The sequence below is a fragment of the Schistocerca piceifrons genome, chromosome 2, assembly GCF_021461385.2.
Source record: "Schistocerca piceifrons isolate TAMUIC-IGC-003096 chromosome 2, iqSchPice1.1, whole genome shotgun sequence".
NCBI classification, from domain to species: Eukaryota; Metazoa; Arthropoda; class Insecta; order Orthoptera; family Acrididae; genus Schistocerca; species Schistocerca piceifrons.
Genome location: NC_060139.1, coordinates 397,493,875 through 397,518,918, shown reverse-complemented (window position 1 = coordinate 397,518,918; position 25,044 = coordinate 397,493,875). Strand labels below are relative to the sequence as shown.

The following is a 25,044-nucleotide window of genomic DNA, read 5'->3' as shown; positions in this document are numbered from 1 at the left end:
AGTACAATAACATGAAAATATACCACATTTTCCTAAAGTAAATAAAACCATTGAATTTCGTAAAGCAAAATGCGGTTGTAAATCATTTCTCTTACCCAATAACGTAACATTTTGTAATAACTTTGAATTGATCTAATTGTTTACCGACCTGTGAATAAAGCCAACGTAATTTATTTTTGCAAAAATAAGAGAATGATAAACGTTTTGCTACCTGAGATTGTGTTACTAACAGATCTGCTCATGACATATGCGAAGTATGATAAACTATGTTTTCTAAAAAAAAAAATAAAGATGCTTAATTCCACGCGTTAGATTTTTTATGTACTATAAAAAACTTTTGTTCAAGTTTTTTTAATTATTTTCTACTCTGGAATGTATAGAATGCATTGTTGTTGTATCTATGGAATCTTCGTAGTAAAATATCTTCAGCGAGAGCAATTGGTGAGAAACAATGAAAAAATTGAGCGCGTAATTTGTTTTCGTGAAGTCTAAAATTTCAGTGCGTGGTAAAGATAAATTCTTGGTCAATTTTGTATGTGCTACTTCCAGTTATTTTTTGGCTTGTACCGCGTAAAACCTCTATCACTACGGTACTATTACCGTTGAAAGTAAATACGTCGTTTCATTCGAAAACTTAAGAGTCGGCGTAATTAATTAGCCTTATAAATGTGGTAACTTGATTTATCATTGCGAATAATTGAATGAAACTACAGACTTTTCATGGAGGCGGCCCCTCACACGGACTGTGGAGATAGTAAGGTACTATTTCATATATTTAATGTAGGTGCTGTTGTGAAACTATCACTCAAATCTAATACCTCCGTAAATTATATTTCCTTCATAGATGCCTCTATTGAAAGGAACGACAGCAAATTATATTTGTCATATTTGTCGGCAATCTCATGAAAATCTCATAACTCTTCACAGGCACCATGTGTCTGCTCATACCTCAGAGGAACTTTCCTTCGCCATGATTGCCTTAAATGGTTGGACATTTACGAGCAGTGACGGAAAAGTGATTGAAGGTAGTGTAGATTCTGTAACTCACGACGGAATATGTGGTGAAAATGACTCCACGGCGACGGAAACGGTGAAACAATCCGATGAATGTCTATCAGACATTTCATTACCAGCGACATCCTTGGCTGATGACGGTCCAGTCAATTTAGTTCCTTTCTACAACGAAAACTCTCCTTTTAAATTATCAGATGTACCATTGGATATGAGCATTTTACATGACAGTGGTAGCGTTAGTGAAAGAAGTGTGAAGCCAGCAAAGAGTGCACAGCCACTGTATGGTGGAAATAATTTAAATGTACCCGTGATGCTTCAAGACAAACAAAGGACTGCGGTAAGTGGTATAAATGAACGATGTGATCACTCAGCTTCTGCATTCTCGAGTGATGATTTCAGTGGTTCTGAAACTGAAACTGATATAGAGGTTAATGGAAGTGGACGATTATTCGATAGTGACTATGATATCAAGATAGATATTTTTGATGAATATGAAGACCTAGAAATAGAAGAAGGTAGCAGACCTCTTAGCCCAACCAGAAATGAGGATAGTATCAACAATTTGACAGTTGCTGAAAATAGCAGTATGGAATGCAGTAGTAGATGCGTTTTAGGAGCGGCAAGTTCCCAGAATAAAGTGGTGAAGAAAGAATGCATAAATGACTCTTTAGCTTGTGTTACAGAAGACCTGAATAATACTTTTGAAAATGAAATTATGCCCTGTACAAGTGATAAGAATTGCACGTTGGCATGTACAGATACACATTCTCACAAAAATAATCAGTCTGTATTTGATGACACAAACAAAGTGAATGATAAATGCAGTGAGATTACAGCCTCAGATCACAATGTTGTGGAGTTTTCAAAAACACTTACCTGCAGTGCAGAGTACAATGATTCAGCTGATTTGGGTAACAGTGTGGACTGTCACAAGGGAAACCGTACTCTACAAGAGGTATTTGTACCTTTGGTAGAAACTGGCAGTGCAGAATACAGGCATGGTATCTGTGGTATTGCTGTAACAAACATGTCAACGGTTGATGAACTGAGCTCCCTGCACAGAAATTCAAGCCCCCTATGTAAAATATCTGAAAAGGAAGAACTCTTAGAAAACAGCAAAATTTATTGTGGGGTTAAATCTGTCTGTAACCCAGCACCTAAAATGAAAATTGAAAGACTTGATCCAAATAGTCTCACTGTTTGTACTTCTGCTTCAGAAATTATTTCCAACCAAATAATCAGAAAAGACACTGTTCCAGTTTACAGGTGTGCAATTACATGTGTTACGCGCTCAGGTGGTTTCTTTAAAGCAAAAGTTGATCCAGGTCCTTTGAAAGATGCAACCATTAGTAAAGTAGCAGAAAGGCGTTTCTTTTGTGAATCTTGTGGTAAGGGTTATAAAAAGAAATCGCATCTCGAAAGGCATTTGCGAGCTCATACTGGAGAGCGCCCATTTCAGTGTTCGTACTGTACCAAACGATTTGCTGTAAGATCGATATTGAAACAGCATGTCCGCATCCATACAGGTGAGAAACCATACTGTTGTTCGGTTTGCCTACAGCGCTTTCCCCAAAAATCTGGCTTGATGACACATATGATGCTCCACACTGGGAAACCATTCAAATGTGATCTATGTGAGAAATCATTTGTGTCAAACCACAAGCTGTTGCAACATTTAAAATCACATGAAAGCCAAAATATTTATTCCTGCTCAGAGTGCAAAACAAAGTTTTTCACAGAAGGAGCATTGCGGGAACATGGGAAGATACACAGTGAAGCAAAGCTTGAGCGTCCTGCATGGCAAGTGGATTTTTTGCAAAAAGATTTCTGATTTGTTGAAACATCTGTAACATAACCTGACTGAAGTTGTTTGTTTCTTGTGTTTTATGTGTGATGTGTGTTGAAAACAATGGTAAGGTCAGAAAATTTATATTAGGCCTATTATTTGTTAAAAATGTGTCATTTTTGTATATCTAATGAAATGTTACTATCTACTACTCTGTTTCTGATTGCCTGGGAACATGTGCACTGTGCAGCAGTGAGTTGTTTACTTTCAGTGCTGTCTTTCGCAGTTTGTTATATGGTATTGATTTTAGGGAATCTGCTTGGTTGCATTTACTTTGTAAAATATGTTTTTGCCCTTGTACATTTATTTTCTTTTTAATATTTTGAATATGTTATTTTGTTGCAGATGTGTATCACAATTGTTTTTTTTCCCCCACTATAGTGATGTCTATGTTAAACATCTTTGAAACCTAGAAAAGAAATATAAAATTAAATTTCTGAATGTGAACAAACTGAGTGGTACTTGTCTTCAAAATAAGTCTATATTGTGATATGTATTGTATATTGTTTCATTTAAACCAAGCAGTGTGTCTACGTGAGATCTGTGGGCCAATTCATATCTTAGATATGTTTGTTGCACATGGAATTTGTTCATGTATTCTTTAATGAAGAATGTGATTTTTCTTATCTGTGATCATTACTGTGCGAAGATGTTATTCTTCTTGTAAATGTATTTTTTGAAAACCTCTTTATCAATTCTTAGCCTCTTAATAAAACAGGTAGCTGACTTTCATATGTACGCAAAATATTTACCACTACCCCCCAAGTCCCACAGCTGGCTTGCCATCCTTGTGTGTGTGTGTGTGTGTGTGTGTGTGTGTGTGTGTGTGTGTGTGTGTGTGTGTGTGTGGCGCGCGCTCGCCAAGTGGAAGTTCCTTCACACCTTCTTCTGCCTGGAAGCATGATGAATGTTATGTGTGCATGATATTGATTAATTTGTCCTTAGATGTTTTTGCATAATGATTTTCTACTTGTCAAATAATTATAGAAATAGTGGCATGTAATAACAAGCATATTTGTCTTAGATACTAACTTCACTGAAACAAATTACATCCATATTTACAATAATAGCTACATTACACCACTAATCTATTTTCGCTTTATCACTCTTCTTTACTTGCCAGTGTTCCTTCAGCAAGATCCAGTATATATTAATGTGTCAAAAACAGAAGAACAACAGCAGAAATCCTCTTTTGTAAATTATACAGTAAAATCTAGTCTTCTGCTATCTGTATGTAAATAAATGTGGAAAAATATGCTGGGGATTTGCATAAGTCTGTTGACAACATTTTCAGCAGGAGTGTTAAAACATTTCTCAAGAAGAAATGTTTTATTATTATTTTATTTTTCTCATTCTATCACTTGATATCAAATGGTATTTCATTGTGAAGTACGATTTTAGTATGGCCCAGGTCTTTCAGTGGGTTTACCTTGTATTCATTGCTTTACACATTATAACTATGATAGTCTACATTTGTTTGTTAATCTCCATTGTTCACTCTGATTAACAGAATTCCCCTGTGTGTGTGTGTGTGTGTGTGTGTGTGTGTGTGTGTGTGTGTGTAGGGAAGATGCTGTAATTATACGTAACTTTGTGAACTGGGGTTTGTGAACTGTGGAGAATTGTGGTATATAAGTCAAATCTCTCACTTCCTGTAATAAAAAAAATTGCTTCAAACCATTTGTTGGTTTTACTCCAAAATATTATTCTACAAGTTTCAAGAGAAGATCTATATTCAGGAAATGCCAAAAGGTTTTATGTGTGGGTGGGGGGGGATGGGGGGGGAGGCATTTTTTGTGTTACGCTGTTGCCTTCTTTGAATGTCAGCATTGGAGTATGAGCATTATGAAAATGAAATGATTTTGATTTTTATTGATCCCATAAGTTAACATTTCTACATCTTACATATGTGTCCTTGTAACATAGGACATGTCATTATGCTTACATTCTAGACAATGTGTATATAATAGGTTACACAGTAAAAACATATAATAGATTACACAGTATATGCATTTTTTGTTGTTGTGGTCTTCAGTCCTGAGACTGGTTTGATGCAGCTCTCCATGCTACTCTATCCTGTGCAAGCTTCTTCATCTCCCAGTACTTACTGCATCCTACATCCTTCTGAATCTGCTCAGTTTATTCATCTCTTTGTCTCCCTCTATGATTTTTACCCTCCACGCTGCCCTCCAATGCTAAATTTGTGATCCCTTGATGCCTCAGAACATGTCCTACCAACCGATCCCTTCATCTTGTCAAGTTGTGCCACAAACTCCTCTTCTCCCCAATTCTATTCAATACCTCCTCATTAGTTACGTGATCTACCCATCTAATCTTCAGCATTCTTCTGTAGCACCACATTTCGAAAGCTTCTATTCTCTTCTTGTCCAAACTATTTATCATCCATGTTTCACTTCCATACATGCCTACATTCCACACAAATACTTTCAGAAACAACTTCCTGACACTTAAATCTATACTCAATGTTAACAAATTTCTCTTCTTCAGAAACGCTTTCCTTGCCATTGCCAGTCTACATTTTGTATCTTCTCTACTTCGACCATCAGCAGTTATTTTGCTCACCAAATAGCAAAATTCCTTTATTACTTTAAGTGTCTCATTTCCTAATCTAATTCCCTCAGCATCACCCGACTTAATTTGACTACATTCCATTATCCTCGTTTTGCTTTTGTTGATGTTCATATTATATCTTCCTTTCAAGACACTGTCCATTCCGTACAACTGCTCTTCCAAGTCCTTTGCAGTCTCTGACAGAATTACAATGTCATCGGTGAACCTCAAAGTTTTTATTTCTTCTCCATGGATTTTAATACCTACTCCGAATTTTTCTTTTGTTTCCTGTACTGCTTGCTCAATATACAGATTGAATAACATTGGGCAGAGGCTACAACCCTGTCTCATTCCCTTCCCAACCACTGCTTCCCTTTCATGCCCCTCGACTCTTATAACTGCCATCTGGTTTCTGTACAAATTGTAAATAGCCTTTTGCTCCCTGTATTTTATCCCTGCAACCTTTAGAATTTGAAAGAGAGTATTCCAGTCAACATTGTCAAAAGCTTTCTCTAAGTCTGCAAATGCTAGAAATGTAGGTTTGCCTTTCCTTAATTTTTCTTCTAAGATAAGTCGTAAGGTCAGTATTGCCTCACGTGTTCCAGTGTTTCTACGGAATCCAAACTGATCTTCCCTGAGGTCGGCTTCTACCAGTTTTTCAATTCGTCTGTAAAGAATTCGTGTTAGTATTTTGCAGCTGTGACTTATTAAACTGATAGTTCAGTAATTTTCACATCTGTCAACACCTGCTTTCTTTGGGTTTGGAATTATTATATTCTTCTTGCAGTCTGAGGGTATTTCGCTTGTCTTATACATCTTGCTCACCAGTTGGTAGAGTTTTGTCAGGACTGGCCCTCCCAATGCCGTCAGTAGTTCTAATGGAATGTTGTCTACTCCTGGGGCCTTGTTTTGACTCAGGTCTTTCAGTGCTCTGTCATACTCTTCACACAGTATCATATCTCCCATTTCATCTTCATCTACATCCTCTTCCGTTTCCACAATACTGTCGTCAAGTACATCGCCCTTGTATAGACCCTCTATACACTCCTTCCACCTTTCTGCTTCCCCTTCTTTGCTTGGAACTGGGTTTCCATCTGAGCTCTTGATATTCATACAAGTGGTTCTCTTCCCTCCAAAGGTCTCTTTAATTTTCCTGTAGGCAGTATCTATCTTACCCCTAGTGAGATAAGCCTCTACATCCTTACATTTGTCCTCTAGCCATCCCTGCTTAGCCATTTTGCACTTCCTATTGATCTCATTTTTGAGACGTTTGTATTCCTTTTTGCCTGCTTCATGTACTGCATTTTTATATAGTCTCCTTTTATCAATTAAATTCAATATTTCTTCTGTTATCCAAGGAATTCTACTAGCCCTTGTGAGGGCTAGTATGTGCATAATGTTACATAATGCACAATGATTTACAATATGTACACCAGAGCTAAAAAATATAATTTCGCAACAACATTATCTTATGTTGTACATGAGTAGTTTTAGTACTAGTTTACTTTCTAATTCTAGTTTCTCATAATGTGGTACATGAAATTTATGACTCTCAGGACGAACTGTTACTTACTGTCTGCTCATGTACTCAGCCACACTATAGAATTCTTCTTCTATTGGAAACTTTTTTAGGGTTGCAGGTAATATCATCTCAGTTTTGAGGTTTTGTAGGCCTCTTTGCAATGCTTCTAATAACTTGATACTGAAGGATTGAGGTCATTTTTCGAAAATGTGGAGTCTTTGTGAAATGCACCATAATTGTTTCCTGTTTCTTGTGTTATGTGGATGAACAGTCTCATTGGTTCCAGTTTTGTAGGATCTCCTAATGCATCACAGTAGTCTTGAATATATACAGTGATGGACATGTCAAAATATTAAGATCTTTGAAACAGTTTCTACAAGATTCTTTTTGCTTCATTTTCGATTTAATTCGAATGGCTTTCTTCTGTAGTATGAATATTCTTTTCCTTCCATTCATTGAATTCCCCCATTCTCTGATTTCATATTGCTTGTATGGTTCAAAGAGTCCATGAAAAACTGTGATGCTTCTCTTAAGCTACACATTTGATCTACGAACTTGTGTCTGGAAATGGACAGTGTTTGCAGCAACTATGAGTCGTCTTGGAACACAATACAGAGCTGTATCATATCCATGTCACAACGGGTGTTCAAAGTGACCTGCGTGGTAGTGGTTGTCATGCAGGATACACATAATTGTACTTTGCCCTACACCATATTTGGGGGGCCACTTTCCTGGAGTTTGCGCTAGTGTCTGTCTCAATATCCCGTAGAACTCTGTCCTCCAGATCTCGTGTACACACAGTCCACAGCCTCCATGCATGTTCATCTTTCTGAAAGAACTCATGATCATACAAATGCCCAAAAAGGGCAGGTTGTGTGATGTGGTTGGTGTCCGTGAGGGTACTTGTGGTAGAGCTGTGCTGCCTCGTGACCGTTTCCATCTGCGTAGCCATATGCAAACACCATCTCAGTTTGTTCGCTACATGAATACCAGACCATTCTGCTGCTTGCAGTGCACTGCATCAGTCATACAGCCTGCAATGCATGAGGAACACGTGGCACTCGTCAGAGAAAAGTTCTTTCATCAGTGCCATCTACCACGGTAACAATGCATTTCCAGACATGTTCATAGGACCTTTCCTCCTCTATTTCCAGTCAGGAATCTGTCCCTGCAGTTTGTTGGTTTTATTACTAATCACCCCCCCCCCCCCCCTCTCTCTCTCTCTCTCTCTCTCTCTCTCTCTCTCTCTCTCTCTCTCTCTGTGTGTGTGTGTGTGTGTGTGTGTGTGTGTGTGTGTGTGTGTGTGTGTGTGTTTTTGTCATTTGACTGGTTTGATGCGACCTGCCATGAATTACTCTCCTGCGCCAACTTCATCTCCTAAGAGCACTTGCAACCTACATTCTCTATTATTAGCTGGCTATATCCCAATCTCTACCTTCAGTTACAGTTTTTGTCTTCTACAGCTCCCTCTAGTACCATGAGGTTATTCTGTGATGTCCTAACATTCGTCCTACCATCCGTTCCTTTCTTCTTAGTGTTTTCCATGTATTCCTTTCCTCGCGCCGACTCTGCAGGGAACCTCCTCATTCCTTACCATATCAGTCCACCTGATTTTCAACATTCTTTTGTAGTACCACATCTCAAATCCTTCGATCTCTTCTTTTCCAGTTTTCCCACAGTCCATGTTTCACTGCAATACGTTGCTGTGCTTCAAACATACATTCTCAGAAACTTTTTCCTCAAATTAAGGCCAATGTATGATACCAGTAGACTTATCTTGGTTAGGAATGCCCTTTTTGCCAGTGCTAGTGTGCTTTTTGTATCGTCCTCGCTCCATCCATCACGTGTTATTTTGCTGCCTAGATAGCAGAATTCCTTAATTTCACCTACTTCGTGGTGACCAATCCTGCTATTAAGTTTCTCACTGTTCTCATTTCTGCTACTTCTCATTACTTTAGTCCTCCTTCAATTTATCCTCGATCCATATTCTATAATCATTAGATGCTTCAGTCCTTCAGCAGATCCAGTAATTCTTCAAATGGCTCTAAGAACTATGGGATTTAACATCTGAGGTCATCAGTCCCCTATACTTAGAACTACTTAAACCTAACTAACCTAAGGACATCACACACATCCACGCCCGAGGCAGGAGTCGAACCTGCAACTGTAGCAGCAGTACGATTCTGGACTGAAGTGCCTAGAACCGATCGGCCACAGCGGCCGGCAGTAACTCTTCATTTTCACTCAGGACTGCAATGTCATCAGCGAATCTTATCATTGATAACCTTTCACCTTGAATTTTAATTACACTCTTGAACCACTGAACCACTTTTTATTTCCATCATTGAATCTTCAGTGCATAGATTGAACAATAGGGGCGAAAGACTCTATCCCTGCCTTACACCCTTTTTAATCCGAGCACTGTGTTCTTGGTCTTCCTCTTATTGGTCCCTCGTGGGTCTTGTACATACTGTATATGCTTATTCTTTCCTTATAGCTTATCCCTATTTTTCTCAGAATTTCAAACATCTTGCACCATTTGACAGCATTGACAAATCCTATGAACATGTCTTGATTCTTCTTTAGCCTTGTTTCCGCTATCAGGCTCAACATCAAAAAAGTGCATCTCTGGTGCCTTTACCTTTCCTAAAGCCAAACTGATTGCCATCTAATATATCCTCAGTTTTCTTTTCCATTCTTCTATATATTATTCTTGTCAGCAACTTGAATGATTGAGCTGTTAAGTTAATTGTTTTTTGACACTTCCTACCAGTGGTTTTAGAAATTCTGATAAAATGTTATCTGTACCTCTCCCTTATTCTATTCTAAGTTTTTCAAAGCTCTTTTAAATTCTGACTGTAATACTTAATCCTCTATCTCATTTATATTAACTATTTCTTCTTCTGTCACATCATCAGACAAGTCTTTCCCCTCATAGAGTCATTCAGTGTACTCTTTCGATCTATCTGCTCTCTCCTCAGCTTTTGACAGTGGAACTCCCATTGCAATTGTAATGTTATCACCCTTGCTTTTAATTTCACCTAAGCTTGTTTTGACTTTTTTATACGCCGGGTCAGTCCTTCCGACAATCATTGCTTTTTCAATTTCTTCCCATTTTTCATGTAGCCGTTTCATTCCCTAAACATTCTTGTACTTACTCCTTTCATCGGTCATTTGAAGTATTACTTCTGTTACCCACTGTTTCTGCACAGTTACCTTCTTTGTACCTACATCTTTCTTTCCAATTTCTGATTGCCCATCTTAGAGATTACCATTCTTTTTCAACTGAACTGCGTATCACAGTATCTATAACCCCAGAGAACTTGAAGCATATCTCCTCATTCCGTAGTAGTTCTATATCCCACATCTTTTGTGTTTTGATTCTTCCTGACTAGTTTCTTAAAAACTTCAGCCTTCTCTTCATCACTACTAATTTGTGATTCTGGGTACGCCTTACAACGCAGTATCTGATTTCAGAATCTCTGCCTGGCCAAGATGTAATCTAACTGAAATCCTGTCATATCTCCCAGTCTTTTACAATTGTACTTTTGTTCTCTTGTGATTCTTGAACATAGTACTTGCTATTACTAGCTGGAATGCATTGCAGAACTCAATTAGTCTTTCCCTCTCTCATTCCTTCTACCAATCCCATATTGTCCTGTAACCCTTTCTTCTGCTCCTTCTCCTACAACATATTCCAGTCCTCAACTATTAGATTTTCATCTTGCTTCATATACTGAATTACCTTTTCAGTATACTTTGTCTACCTCTTCATATTCTGAACAGCATTCCTTGCCCAGTGGCTGCAGTGTATTCACTGCAGAGCTGGTGGCCGTCTCTCGTGCACTACAGTATATCCATTCATCGGAGAATCGTTTCTTCTGTGTACTGACTCCTTGAGCAAGCTGTTTAACAGTGCTACCCTTGCCATCCTTTGGTAGTGTGCATCCAGGAGTCCATCTATGCCCTGGACCAGACCCATCGTTCAGTGGTGTTTGTGTGGACCCCAGGACATGTTGGCATCCCAGGCAATGATCTTGCCAACAGGCTACGCGGAAACTGCTTCTGGAGATGGCCATCTCTGAACCTGACCTGCATTCTGATTAATGCCGTAGGGTCTTTCGGCTTTGGGAGACAAAATGGCATAACAGTACACACAACAAACTGTGTGTCATTAAGGAGACTACGAATGTGTGGAAGACTTCCAAGCAGGCCTCTCACAGGGAATCAGTTGTCCTCTGCTGGCTCTGCATTGGCCACGCTTGGGCGACCCATGGTTACTTCCTGCACCGTGCAGACCCGCCTGGGTGTCAGTGCAGTGCCCAGTTGGCACTGGCCCGTATTCTGGTGCACTGTCCCACTTTGACTGCCCAGTGACGAAATCTTGGGTTACAGGACTGGTTGCCACTACTTTTACCGGCTGATTTAGTTTTACGTTTTATTGATGAGGTTGTGTCTTATCATTTGATCTACGTTTTAGCACATGTCTTTTGTCCCTCTGTGTCCTCCTCCCTAGAGCTTGTGGGGTGGAGGTTTTAATGTGTTGCAGAGTGTCTGGCTTCTCCTTTTTTGTTCTGATGGTCAGCTAGCCATGGTAATCGGCTTTGTTGTTTTAATCTCTTCATCCTGTTTCTTGCATTTCTGTCCCCTTTTGTCCATTTACATGTTTGTTGCCCTTCATCGTTCTTGTGGTTTTTCCTTTCATTCCGTTATGAGTTGTAATCTTGTTTGTTTTATTCTCACACTTGTGGCATTGTTTTATTTGGAACAAGGGACTGATGACCTCATAGTTTGGTCTCTTTCATCTTTGGCTTGTGACATCAGCATGCGTATCTGAACCATCATTATTGGTGTTGGTTTGCTGTGAATTCTGATGGGAATAATGCTATCACTGAACTGTTCAGTTACTCACTCTCTCCCCTAACTTCCTATTCATAATGAATCCTACTTCAATTGTACCATTTTTGCTGCTGTTGATATTACCCTATACTCATCTCACTAGAAATCCTTGTCTTCTTTCCATTTCACTACCCTGACCTACACTATATCTACATTGAGCTTTAGCATTTCCCTTTTCAGATTTTCTAGCTTCCCTATCACATTCAAACTTCTAACATTCCATGCCCCACCTCTTAGAATGCCATCCTTTTATTGGTTATTCAATCTTTTTCATGGTCACCTCCCCCTTGGCAGTCCTGTGCCAGAGATCTGAATGGGGGGCTGTTCCAGAATCTTTGGCCAATGGAGAGATCATCATGACACTTTTTCAGTTATAGGCTGCATGTCCTGTGGATACACATTGTGTGTCTTTAATGCAGTGGTTTCCATTGCCGCTGCATCCTCATTCCATTGATCACAGCTGATTCTTCCACATTTTATCGGCTGTTTCCCACCCCAAGGGCGAGAGAGTGCCTGAACATTCATCTGCTCCTATGCCCTCTTTGACAAGGCCATTAGCTGAATGAGGGTTACTTCTTGTGCTGGAAGTCTTTTGGCCACCTTTGCTGATGATTCTTATTCAAAATTTAAGTGATGACGGGGCTCGATTCCAGGACTGAGGATGTTTTGATTACTAATCAAATGCATTACACTTAGACCATGGGTGCACTGGAGAAGGGCATAAACACCCATAATAAAGGAGAGTCTGAAAATGGTAGCGCTAGATATTTGAGAGCTATGGTATGTTGAGTAGATTTAGCAATTTAAGACAATCCAAAAAATGGCTGCACTTTAAGCAGTGACTTGTGGGTCTCCAAGAACATGTATCACTGTGGTAACCAAGAAACCTCACTAATATTTTAATATGGCATCATCAGTAAGATATTAAAGCCACGCATGTTGCTCAGTTATTTTGGCATGGCCATCTGAATCAATGTAAATCAATATTGTCTCTTGAGCATATTCTGATGTCTGGGCTACATAGGTATCAAATAAGAGTTGCTAATTGTAAGCGAACCATTAGGTTACTACATGTAAAACATATACCAAATACTCAAGATTACTATGCTTTTAAAGTTGCAATGATCATGCTTTCCCTTCACAAGTTTCTCTTTGTTTATTATGGTATAGTATTTTAAGTGTCACACTGTTAATGCCTCAACTGAAGGAACTTTGCCATGTTGCCTGGGTAAAGGTTTGACAAACCCTGAGTTACTCAACTGAAGGCTGGTCATCATCAACAATCCTTTCTTATTGTAGACTGCAGACATACTTCAGAGATCAACATTTAGCATGACAGTGGGACATTATTTGTCATTGGGAACAGGGATTATGTGTCATTGTTTGGACTGTGACTTTGGTACAGATATAAAAATCCTTTGGCACAGCCCATACTGAGTAGCCTTTGAAACACCTACCGCATCCAAGTTGTATTAAGACTCTTCAGATATTCAGAGCCTATCCCCAGTCAGCCTATATATCCATAGCATCTGGTTGGACACCTGTGGAGATCACTGACACGTCAATGTTGAAATGTGCAACATCCTTAAAAACTTATCAAGCGAGATAACACACTGGACTCGCATTCGGGAGGACAACAGTTCAAACCCGTGTCCGGCCATCCTGATTTAGGTTTTCCATGATTTCCGTAAATTGCTTCAGGCAAATGCCGGGACGGTTACTCTGAAAGGGCAGGGCTGACTTCCTTCCCCACCCTTCCCTAATCTGATGGGACTGATGACCTTGTAGATTGGTCCCCTCCAAATCTATCAATCTACCTTAAAAACTTGAAATTCATCATCTTCTTCCGACTTCACCCTGCAGTTGATCGTGCCAGACTTGCTCCATTTCAGTGACTCAAGGAAATGCTAATATTTAGCCTCTAAATACAGTTAGTAGTATTTTGGAAACAAATGTTAGTTTTTCACATGATGTATTACTGTATAACATTTTTTCCTCTTATGTCTACATATTCTCAATATAAGTCTTTATATCTCTCTCTGTGTGGTCAGTTTAGCAAGCCCTTGTGTAGATCATTGCAGATGTATCTTTTATTGTTTTGTTGAGTACTGAGGACCACATCCCAATTTCAGTTCTTTTTAATCTGTTGTTTCCTCTTCCTTCCTTACCATATAATTTCAGCCTTTCAGTGTTTCTTTCTCCTCTTGCTCATCCGCTTTGAACTAGTTTTCTTTTCCATCTTGTAATCATACCATCTGTGATACCTTTGTTTTGAAACTGTCTTATCTATTGTTTGGGTTATATTGTGCTGTTTCTTTTTAAATGTTTGTTAAAATTAGCTTTTTGTTGACTCCTTTCACCATGGATATATGATGATTTGGTAAATCTGTTAGCATCCACTCTATACAAATGAGATGGCCACTCTTCATGCAGTTCAGATGTCTTTTTTATTGTTATATTCATGATCATCATTAGGATTACAACATTCTTCTGCAAAGTTAACAAATTCTATGTACATAAATCTCAGATTTCTGCACTTACAGTGATCACATGTATCTAACCAATCTTCATTTCAACTAATTGACTGGCATCTAGGCCTATTACTGTTGTACCCTACCTCAATTGTACTTGTACGGATTATAGCATCGTAAATGATATATTCCTGACAATTTAAAGCAAGTGTTGTCATTCTGTATCATAGTACTAACATATTAGAATACCAAGAGATACTACATATCCAGCCCCCCCCCCCCCCCCCCCAAGTTACCAGTCAACAACCCATTGTGATGCATTGTTTTGTTATGTTACAGACCATAATGAGGGGCAAGCTAAACAGAATAGGATAGCCTTACACATTAAGGATAAAATGTCCAATGTAAAATTTAATGCTGCCAATTCATTTTACCCCTAATTCTCCATTTTATCTTTAATTGATTTCTGACCTCAGAATTAGACAAAATGTGAACATTTTTGCTGTTTCCATGTATTAGGGTTGTTGCAGTTATAGTACACAAGTATAATTTAAATTTAAAAACAAAATTTTCAGAAAATGTAAAGAAAAAGCGTTTTTATTATCAGCAGAGGCACACAAAAAAGAACTTGAATATAGTAGTTCAGCTTATTCTTCAGATTACTCAGAAAGATGCAGTTACATGTTCTGAGTACTGCAGTCTAGTAGGTGACTAGTTCTCACGGGTGATGAGAATAGGATCTGAGTGTGTGAGGAGGAGGGAGAGTTAGAGAGAGAGAGAGAGAGAGAGAGAGAGAGAGAGAGAGAGAGAGAGAGAGAGAGAGAGAGGACAGCAGCAGATATGTACATAGCAGTAGAGAAAGCAAACCCTGGTGTAGGTGGGGATAATAATGGGAGAGTGGGTGGCTGTTCATAAGTTCATAAACCTAATTAAGTAGGAGGGAGTCGGATAGAACATTATTGAGGATAAATAGATTGGGAGGGGGAGGGTAGTCCAGTGATACGTGTAGGACAGAAAGGGAGATATTGCTATTAGGTGATCTGTAGGACTAAACTAAAGGTAACTGGCTGTGAAATAGTCATTGCAGTTCACCATGGGCTCAGGAGCCTTCACAAGTGGCGTAGTCTTTCCAGGCATATGATATATCAGGGATAGGACTACAATAAGCTGCACCGAGATGACAAGTTTCATACTGATGTGACTCTTAACAAAGACTTGAAAGATGGTTGGCACGAGGGTGGACCAGTATATTTAGCAGGTGGATGGGTGATGGAATACCACCTAGGGGAATTGCCAGAAGGCATATATCCTGAAATGCAGAATGTTCTCCGCAACATGGTATTCTTTGACTTGACCGACTCAGAAATACGTTGATTGATCGATATGCTTCCAGCTGCTAGCCTTGTGGATCATATGTCTGTGAAAGCACTAGCAGCACTCATTTATTGTGTTCCAGAGATCCCACCAAAGTGGAGAATCTACTGTGATCCAATAACAAAAGACAAGCAATTCGTAGGAACTTAATCTGTGCACTGTATTAACAATTAACTGTTAGTACAGTGCTTAAAGGATGATGACCTTTAGCCAGCTAAATTTAAAGTAATAAATTAGATAGAATGCTGCCACTTTGAAGAAAACTGCTACAACCTCAGTTACATTTAAACTTGTTGTATATCTCCTTGCCATGTATCTAACAGAACTGCCCAATCCTTGAATCAAAATATTCAGGTAATTCGTAGGCGTGTTTAACAGGGCACAGTTTTAATTTTTGATTTTAATTGGTTGGTATTCCCAATTTCTTGCATAATGTTAGATGGGGACTTGCGCCAGAGTACACAACCCCACTCTCAGGCAGTCTACATGAAAATTAAAATATATTGTGATTGTGTAGATCACAGTTTAGTTGGAAGTCACTTTGATTATAGCAGCAAAACCTATTAATGCATAAATGAGCTGGTTGGCAAAGCTTATAGGTGACAGCATAGGTGGGGTTGGTGGGATCACTCATGGGAAAATTCCTACAGTAGTGGGTGTTGGAGCTGCACCTTTTTTAGATTGAAGTCAGCTGATAGGTATTCCTGCTTAAGGGAAGTCTCTCTAACAAAGGAACCACTTTTGACAAAGCTTAGGTATCTGAGTAATGAGGGAATTAGTATATTTCATCAAAATATACAAGGTATTAGAGATAAAGTTAGTAAACTGCTTATAGATCTTGACTCTGAAATTATTGATATATCTGAACACTTCTTAAATAAGGAGATAATTCAGAAGCTTCCTTTACCAGGATACAGGTTGGCTGGCAGCTTTTCGAGGAGCTCTTTGCGGTGTGGGGGAGTAGCCATGTATGTGAAAAATGGCATCCCATTTGAGTCAATTGATGTTTCAAAGTACTGCACTGAAAATGTGTTTGAATGTTGTGCAGGTGTGGTTAAATTTAACAGAGCTAAACTTCTAACTGTTGTTATTTATAGATCCCCAGACTCCGATTTCACAACACTTTTGCTAAAGCTAGAGGAGGTTCTTGGTTCACTTTATAGGAAATACAAAAAGTTAGTTATATGTGGTGACTTCAATATTAATTGTATAAGTGATTGTGCAAGGAAGGGGATGCTGGTAGACCTCCTTAATTCATATAATCTTATGCAAACCGTATTCTTTCCAACGAGAGTGCAAGGGAACAGTAGAACAACCATAGACAACATTTTTGTTCATTCCTCATTACTAGAAGGGCATTCTGTTAGCAAAAAGGTGAATAACCTTTCAGATCATGATGCACAAATTTTAACTTTAAAAGATTTTTGTGCTGCAACACGTGTTAAATATAGTCATCAACTGTTTAGGTAAGCTGATCCAGTTTCTGTAGAGACCTTTGTAAACCTTATCAAGGAACAAGAGTGGCAAGATGTTTATAGCGCTGATACAGTAGACGATAAATACAATGCTTTTCTCAAGACTTTTCTCATGCTCTTTGAAAGTTGCTTTCCGTTAGAACGTTCAAAACAGGGTACTAGCACAAACAGGCAGCCTGGGTGGCTGACTAGAGGGATAAGAATATCTTGTAGAACAAAGTGGCAATTATATCAAAACGTTAGAAACAGTCAAAATCTAAATGCAGCAGCCCATTACAAACAGTATTTTAAGGTGCTTAAAAATGTTATTAGGAAGGCAAAAAGTATGTGGTATGCAGATAGAATAGCTAAGTCTCAGGATAAATTTAAAACCATATGGTCAGTCGTAAAGGAAGTGGCTGGTCTGCGGAGACAGGTCGAGGATATAGAATCAGTGCGTAATGGGAATGTTCGTGTTACTGATAAGTCGCATATATGTACAGTATTTAATAATCACTTTCTGAATATAGCAGGTGAACTAAGTAGAAACCTAGTCCCAACAGGGAATCATATAGCGCTCTTAGAAAAAAGTGTTCCGAGACTGTTACCTGAAATGCTCCTCCGTGATACTGACAAGAGGGAGATTGAGTTAATAATTAAATCACTAAAGACCAAGAACTCTCATGGATATGACGGGGTATCTAGCAGAATACTGAAGTATTGTTCTATGTATGTTAGTACTTAGCCATATCTGTAACTTTTCCTTTAGGAGTGCTCGGTTTCCTGACCGATTAAAGTACTCGGTAGTGAAGCCACTTTATAAAAAGGGAGATAGGGATAATGTTGACAATTTTAGACCTATTTCTATGCCATCGGTGTTTGCTAAAGTTATCGAGAAGGTTGTATATACAAGGTTACTGGAGCATTTAAATTCACATAATTTGCTGTCAAATGTTCAGTTTGGTTTTAGAAATGGTTTAACAACTGAAAATGCTATATTCTCTTTTCTCTGTGAGGTTTTGGACGGATTAAATAAAAGGTTGCAAATGCTAGGTGTTTTCTTTGATTTAACAAAGGCTTTTGACTGTGTTGACCACAAAATGTTACTGCAGAAGTTGGACCATTATGGAGTAAGGGGAGTAGCTTACAATTGGTTTGCCTCTTACTTTAAGAACAGAAAGCAGAAGGTAATTCTCCGCAATATTGAGAGTGGTTGTGATGTTCAGTCCCAATGGGGCACTGTTAAGTGGGGCGTTCCCCAAGGGTCGGTGCTGGGGCCACTGCTGTTTCTTATTTATATAAATGATATGCCTTCTAGTATTATAGGCGATTCAAAAATATATTTGTTTGCTGATGACACCAGCTTGATAGTGAAGGATCTTGTGTGTAATATTGAAACAGTATCAAATAACGTAGTTCATGAAATAAGTTCGTGGTTTGTGGAAAATAATTTGATGCTAAATCACAGTAAGACTCAGTTTTTACAGTTTCTAACTCACAATTCAACAAGAACCAGTATTTTGATCAGACAGAATGGGCATATTATAAGCGAGACGGAGCAGTTAAAGTTCCTAGGCGTTCGGATAGATAGTAAGCTGTTGTGGAAAGCCCATGTTCGGGATCTTGTTCAGAAACTAAATGCTGCTTTATTTACCATTAGAACAGTATCTGAAATACGAAAAGTAGTCTACTTCGCATATTTTCATATGCTTATGTCGTATGGTATTATTTTTTGGGGTAATTCTTCTGATTCAAAAAGGGTATTTTTGGCTCAAAAACGGGCTGTTCGAGCTATATGTGGTGTAAGTTCGAGAACCTCTTGTCAACCCCTATTCAATAGTCTGGGAATTCTGACATTGCCCTCACAGTATATATTTTCTTTAATGTCATTTGTTGTTAGCAATATTAGCCTATTCCCAAGAGTTAGCAGCTTTCACTCAGTTAATACTAGGCAGGAATCCAATCTGCATGTGGAATGCACTTCCTTGACTCTTGTGAAGAAAGGAGTGCAGTATTCTGCTGCATCCATTTTCAATAAGCTACCACAAGAACTCAAAAATCTTAGCAGTAGCCCAAACTCTTTAAGTCTAAACTGAAGAGTTTCCTCATGGCTCACTCCTTCTATTCTGTCGAGGAGCTCCTGGAAGAGCTAAAAAATTAAGCAAATTCCAGTGTTACATTGTTGATTTTCTTTATTTAAATTTACAACTTGTCACCTGAATATGTTTTTTTATATTTCATTTTATCTGTTTCTAACACCGTGTTATAATTTCATGTATTGACTCGTTCCATGACCATGGAGACTTCTCCTTAATTTGGTCCCACGGAACAATAAATAAACAAAAAAAAAATAAAAAAAAGAGTGTAATAATCCAATATGTTTAAGAAGTCCTATGTAAGGTGTTTAGTTATCTACAATACAATAAAGACCTGGCCCATTTATCCAGCCAGTTGTGTGTAGTCCACTATGTTACTCATCTCAGCCACACTGATAGAAGAAATTGGTGACTGTTTACACATATGGGGTAACACATTGTCTGCCAGTGGCCACAGCAGAATCACATGCCTTATTATTCTGTGTGGCTGCTGGCAGTCACATTAGAGCCCCGCTCGTGCCATAACAGTGCACTCGGTGGCCTGGCGGTGAAACGTCCATCTCTATGTGTGTGGCATACAATGTGTTACAGAGATGATCATTCTCATTCTGTTCAACATTTTTATAGTTTAGTGACATGTACATGTGACAATCTGTATACAGCAGAGGCATGACACTTTGTTGGTACACAAGATAACAGACCCTACTGAGGTCATGTAAGCATGGCTGTGTACAGGATTATAATCAGATTTTGAATGTTAATGGGATTTCAATATTTTCTAGATCGGCATTGTTTGTAATCATCATAAAGGTTTTACACTTGACAGACCCATCATTGATGTAGATTTGCACAGTATGTAAATAATCTTTATTGTGTTATTAACATAGGTATACATCCATTTATTGTTTATCTTCTGTATGAGATGCCACTGATGGAAAAGCTTTGTGTCGAGATACCACTCTAGCCAGTAAATACTTTTGAGACACATTTTATGGTGTATCACAAGATGTCCTTTGTCAAACATACAAGTTGGAGCACCCACCATACAAGTTTTCAAATCTGCAATTTAGTTTGAAACCCAATATTATCAAACTTTTTCATTGATAAGCTTTGGTCTAGCACCGAATCAAATGCTTATCTGGCGCTAAAGAAATACTCCAGCCGCTTTTGTGCATTAGCCTTAATCCATGACTCAGTATTTCATGTGAGGAAGATGTGAATTGGAAATTCATACCGGTTGTCTTGGAGGAGGTCATTCTGTTTGAGGTACTTTACTGCTTTTCTTGATTAAATAGAGTAGTTTGTGGTTGAAGAGTTATGTAACAACTTTGCATTGAAAATATGAGTCTCACAACATGAAACACTAACAGGGTGGATGTGATGTGACCTGGGATGGGGGAATGGGCTACTGTGGGTTGGCTGCATAGAAATGTAGGTTTAGAATGTCCCATTTTTTTGGACATCAAAAATTGTAGATCTGTTGGAGAAATTGGTTGACATAGTTTGTGCAAATTTAGCAGAATAGGAGATGTGCTGCCTACCCCAGGGTACAGTCTTCTAACTGCTTAATACATTTGCATAGATTACTACAGGATAGTGTTTGAGCATCCATTTGTGGTATATGGGTTCATGATAAGTTCTGCTGTAACTGCCTTTCAGCATAAAGGTAGGCAAGAGCACATCATCTGAAAAAAGCACTGTGGTATTCAAACTATTCTTTTGAGCCATGATGGCTTTGGAAGGGGGGGGGGGGGATTCAAACACAAGTGTGAGTGAAAGGAAACACGGAAATCAGTGGATGTATTATGCTTATTTGAACAGTTCTGAAATTAAACAAATACATCTGGATTGGAGCATGGTAATATTGTGCTGTGGCAATCATCAGTCGAAAGACTGGTGTGATACAGCTCACCACACTAGACTGTAATATGCAATCTCATCACGTCTGCTTAACTCCTACAGCCATAATGAACCTGTATTAAAGTCTTGGTCTCTCTCCTCAAGTTTTACCAATAATACTTCCATCCATTACCGAAATGACTATTCCTTTGTAAGGATGGGTCCTATCAACCTATCCCTTCTTTTAAGTAAACTGTGCCATAAATCTCATTTCTCCCCCAGTTCAGGTCAGTGTCTCTTCATTAGGTACTTGAGCTACTTGTCTAATCTTCAGCACTTTTCTGTAGCACCATATTACAAAAGTGTATGTTCAGCTTATACAGGATAATATACACTGAAGAGCCAAAGAAACTGGTACACCTGCCTAATATCGTGCAGAAGTGCCTCAACACTATGTGGCATCAACTTGACTAATGTCTGACCTAGTGCTGGAGGGAATTGACACCATGTATCCTGCATGGCTGTCCATAAATCTGTAAGAGCATGAAGGGTAGAGATCTCTTCTGAACAGCGTGCTGAAAGGCATCCAAGATATGCTCAATAATGTCTTATTGTCAACATGCTCAGCAACTAGGTTTCAATAATAAAAATAGTAAGTGAGCAACTTAGCCACAGTGCTTAGTATAAATTTGGTGGAAGAACCTGAGAAGACAATTACATAGCAGAAAGTGGAGTATTGATGAAATATTTCGCTGCTTCAAACATATTCCTTCAGTTTGTTGAGTCCATTTACCCATTCGAGTCATTCCATGTCAAATCAACACAGATGTCAATGTAAACCTCTTCAATTTTCATAAAATTTGTTGTGTTCCCCGCACATGACAAGAGAATGAAAAATATCAAATTACAGAATTTTAACACAAGTAAGATAAGAATAATGGCCATTAAAAGTTCTAAAAAGTGCAGAAAATTTGACAAACACTGCTGATGTAAACAACTGTAACTTTTGTTCTAATAAATATAGAACAGTGAACTGCGTAATTTTGGAAAGGTCTTAAAACAAGCTCTTCAATTATATGCAGTTTTGTCATTTTGAAGAATGTACATGATTAAGTTCAGTGACCTTGACCTTCGACCTGCAAAAAGAAAGGTCATGTGTCTTCCGTTTGCAAATCCGACCGCATACATGATCTTCATGAACATGACACTGATTCTGATTCTGTGTTGTCTGTCAATTGCACTTCTTCCCTTTCAGGGAAGTTATTCCTCACTGTCCAAATCCTTGGTCGAGATGTTCGCATGCAAGTGGATACCGGTTCTGCTGCCACTATAATTAATTCTCAGACGTATCTTGAGTTGGGTTCTCCACTCCTGTGACCTGTCACTTGGCAATTATGGGCGTACAATAAACAGAAGATTTCTCTCTTGGGACAGTTTAATGCTGAGGTATCTTACAAATCTGTCGTTCGCACTGTTCCCATATTTGTGGTCGATCAGAGCAACGCAGAAAATCTTTTTGGTTTCGATGCCTTTCGCATTTTTGGGTTCTCCATAGATTGTCTCTGATGCTATTCCTTATGCTCAACTGGATTCCTTGTCGACGACATTTTCATCCCTTTTTTTCTCCTGGGTTAGGCCGTGCAAACGACTTTGAAGCTCATATCATGCTCAAACCCACTGCTCGGCCTAAGTTTTTTCGGGCTCGGCCCATTCCTGTGGCCCTTCGTGATTGGGTAAAACGGGAGTTGGATCGTCTCACTACTTCAGGGGTCTTGCTTCCTGTCACTTCCAGTGAGTGGTCCTCTCTTGTCGTTGTCATTGCTAAGCCAAATGGTGATATTCGTCTCTGTGGCGATTTCAAAGCCACTGTAAATGCTCAATGTCTCATCGACACTTACCCTATGCCCCATCCTGAAGAACTGTTCACTAAACTTGCTCGAGGCCAGTATTTTTCTAAAATTGACCTGTCAGAAGGTTATCATCAACTTCCTCTCGATGCTGCTTCCCGGCAGTTTCTGGTCCTTAACACACCTTTCGGCCTCTATCAATACCAACGCTTGCCATTTGTAGTTGCTAGCGCCCCTGCTCTCTTTCAGCGATTCTTGGAACAATTATTGCTCCCTGTCCCTGGGTGTATCAATTACATGGACGACATTGTTGTTACTGGCTCCACCACTGAAGAACATCTTCAAAATCTCCGCACACTTTTTCATGTCTTACAGACTGCTGGTCTTAAGTGTAATCTTCAGAAATCACAATTTTTTCAGACATCTATTACGTACTTGGGGTTTCAACTCTCTCGGGATGGTATTCGTCCGCTTCAGCAAACTGTCGCTGCGATCGATGCCCTTCCTCGCCCTACATCAGTTCAGGAACTGCAGGCCTTCTTGGGGAAAATAGCATACTATCACAAGTTTTTACTATCTGCAGCTTCGATGGCTCAGCCGTTGTATCGCCTGTTGCATAAAAACATGCCTTTTCACTGGTCCGCGTCAGACGTATCTTCAGTTGGGTTCTCCACTCCTGTCACCTGTCACTCGGCAATTACAGGTGTACAATAAACAGAAGACTATGCTGAAACAGGCCCCGTGCCTGGCTACTTATCGACGTGGCCAACATCTTGTTCTTGCCACAGGCGCCTCTCAATACGGAGTCGGTGCAGTCCTTGCGCACCGTTTTTCTGACAGTTTGGAACAACCCATTGCTTATGCCTCCAAAACGCTCACAGATGCCCAACAAAAGTATTCTCAAATTGAGAAAGAAGCTTTGGCCATTATTTATGCTCTTCATAAGTTTGGAGTTTTTCTCTATGGCTCCAAATTTCATCTTGTTACGGATCACAAACCACTTGTTTCATCCATCAACATCACTTCCCAACAAGGCTGCACACCGCCTCCAGCGTTGGGCTCTTTACTTGTCTCATTTCAATTATGAGATTCATTTCCGGCCAACGGCTCAACATGCAAATGCTGATGCTCTGTCTCGCCTTCCCATGGGTCCTGATCAGGCATTTGATAGGGACGAACTTTTGTGTTTCCACCTGGATGTTGCCGAGCAGCGGGTTGTGGACGGGTTCCCCATCACTGGGGACAGGCTGGCGGCTGCTACGGGTTCTGACCCTACCCTCTCCCAGGTTTTACGCTGTATTCAGAAGGGTTGGCCAGATCGCCCGTCCGCTAAGACTTCTGATCCGTTGCGGAATTACTACGCTTTGCGCTACCGCCTCACAGCTAGGAATGGTGTTATCCTCCTCTCCACTGACAATGCTTCGCCACATGTTGTGGTACCTGCGTCTTTGCGTGCTTCGGTCTTGCGCCTCCTTCACCAATGGCACTGGGGTGTGTCTCACACAAAATCTCTGGCGCGCCATCATGTGTACTCGCCTGGCATCGACTCTGAAATAGCACACATGGTCGCTGCCTGCGGCCCTTGTGCGTCACAGGCCACTGCCCCGAAGTCATCTTTGTCACTGTGGCCTTCACCTGAGAAGCCCTGGGAGCCCATTCATGCTGACTTTGTGGGACCCTTTTTGGGTACTTATTGGCTCCTCGTAATTGACGCCTACTCTAACTTTCCTTTCATTGTCCGTTGTACGTCGCCTACCTCCGTGGCAACCACCAGTGCTCTCGCTCGCATTTTTTCTTTGGAAGGCCTCCCCTCTACTCTTGTTACTGATAATGGTCTGCAATTTGCCTCTTCTGAATTTGCGGATTTTTGTGCTCGTCACGGCGTTATGCATGTCATGGCGCTGCCGTTCCATCCACAATCCAACGGTGAGGCTGAACGACTGGTCCGCACATTTAAGGCTCAGATGCGGAAACTTCTGACTTCTTCTGCTGCTGATGATGCGCTCCTCCAGTTTCTGGCGTCTTACCGTTTCACCCCCATGGGCGACCACAGCCCGGCTGAGCTCTTACATGGCCGACAGCCCTGCACGCTACTTCATCTTCTGCGGCCT

At 39.7% G+C, this 25,044-nt stretch overlaps 1 protein-coding gene across 2 annotated transcripts; it reads left to right on the top strand.

Moving 5' to 3' along the window:
* The first annotated feature begins 461 nt into the window (after nucleotides 1-461).
* Nucleotides 462-3,556, top strand: LOC124777055 (zinc finger protein 850-like). 2 transcript variants are annotated; one of them, XM_047252326.1, is made up of 2 exons: nucleotides 462-759; nucleotides 928-3,556. In XM_047252326.1, exon 2 carries the CDS (start codon nucleotides 971-973, stop codon nucleotides 2,843-2,845), a length of 1,875 nt encoding a protein of 624 aa, XP_047108282.1. In that variant the 5' UTR covers nucleotides 462-759; nucleotides 928-970; the 3' UTR covers nucleotides 2,846-3,556. The 2 variants fall into 2 exon arrangements, with proteins under 2 accessions (XP_047108282.1, XP_047108281.1); XM_047252325.1 differs by having other exon boundaries at nucleotides 845-3,556.
* Nucleotides 3,557-25,044: the final 21,488 nt, after the last annotated feature.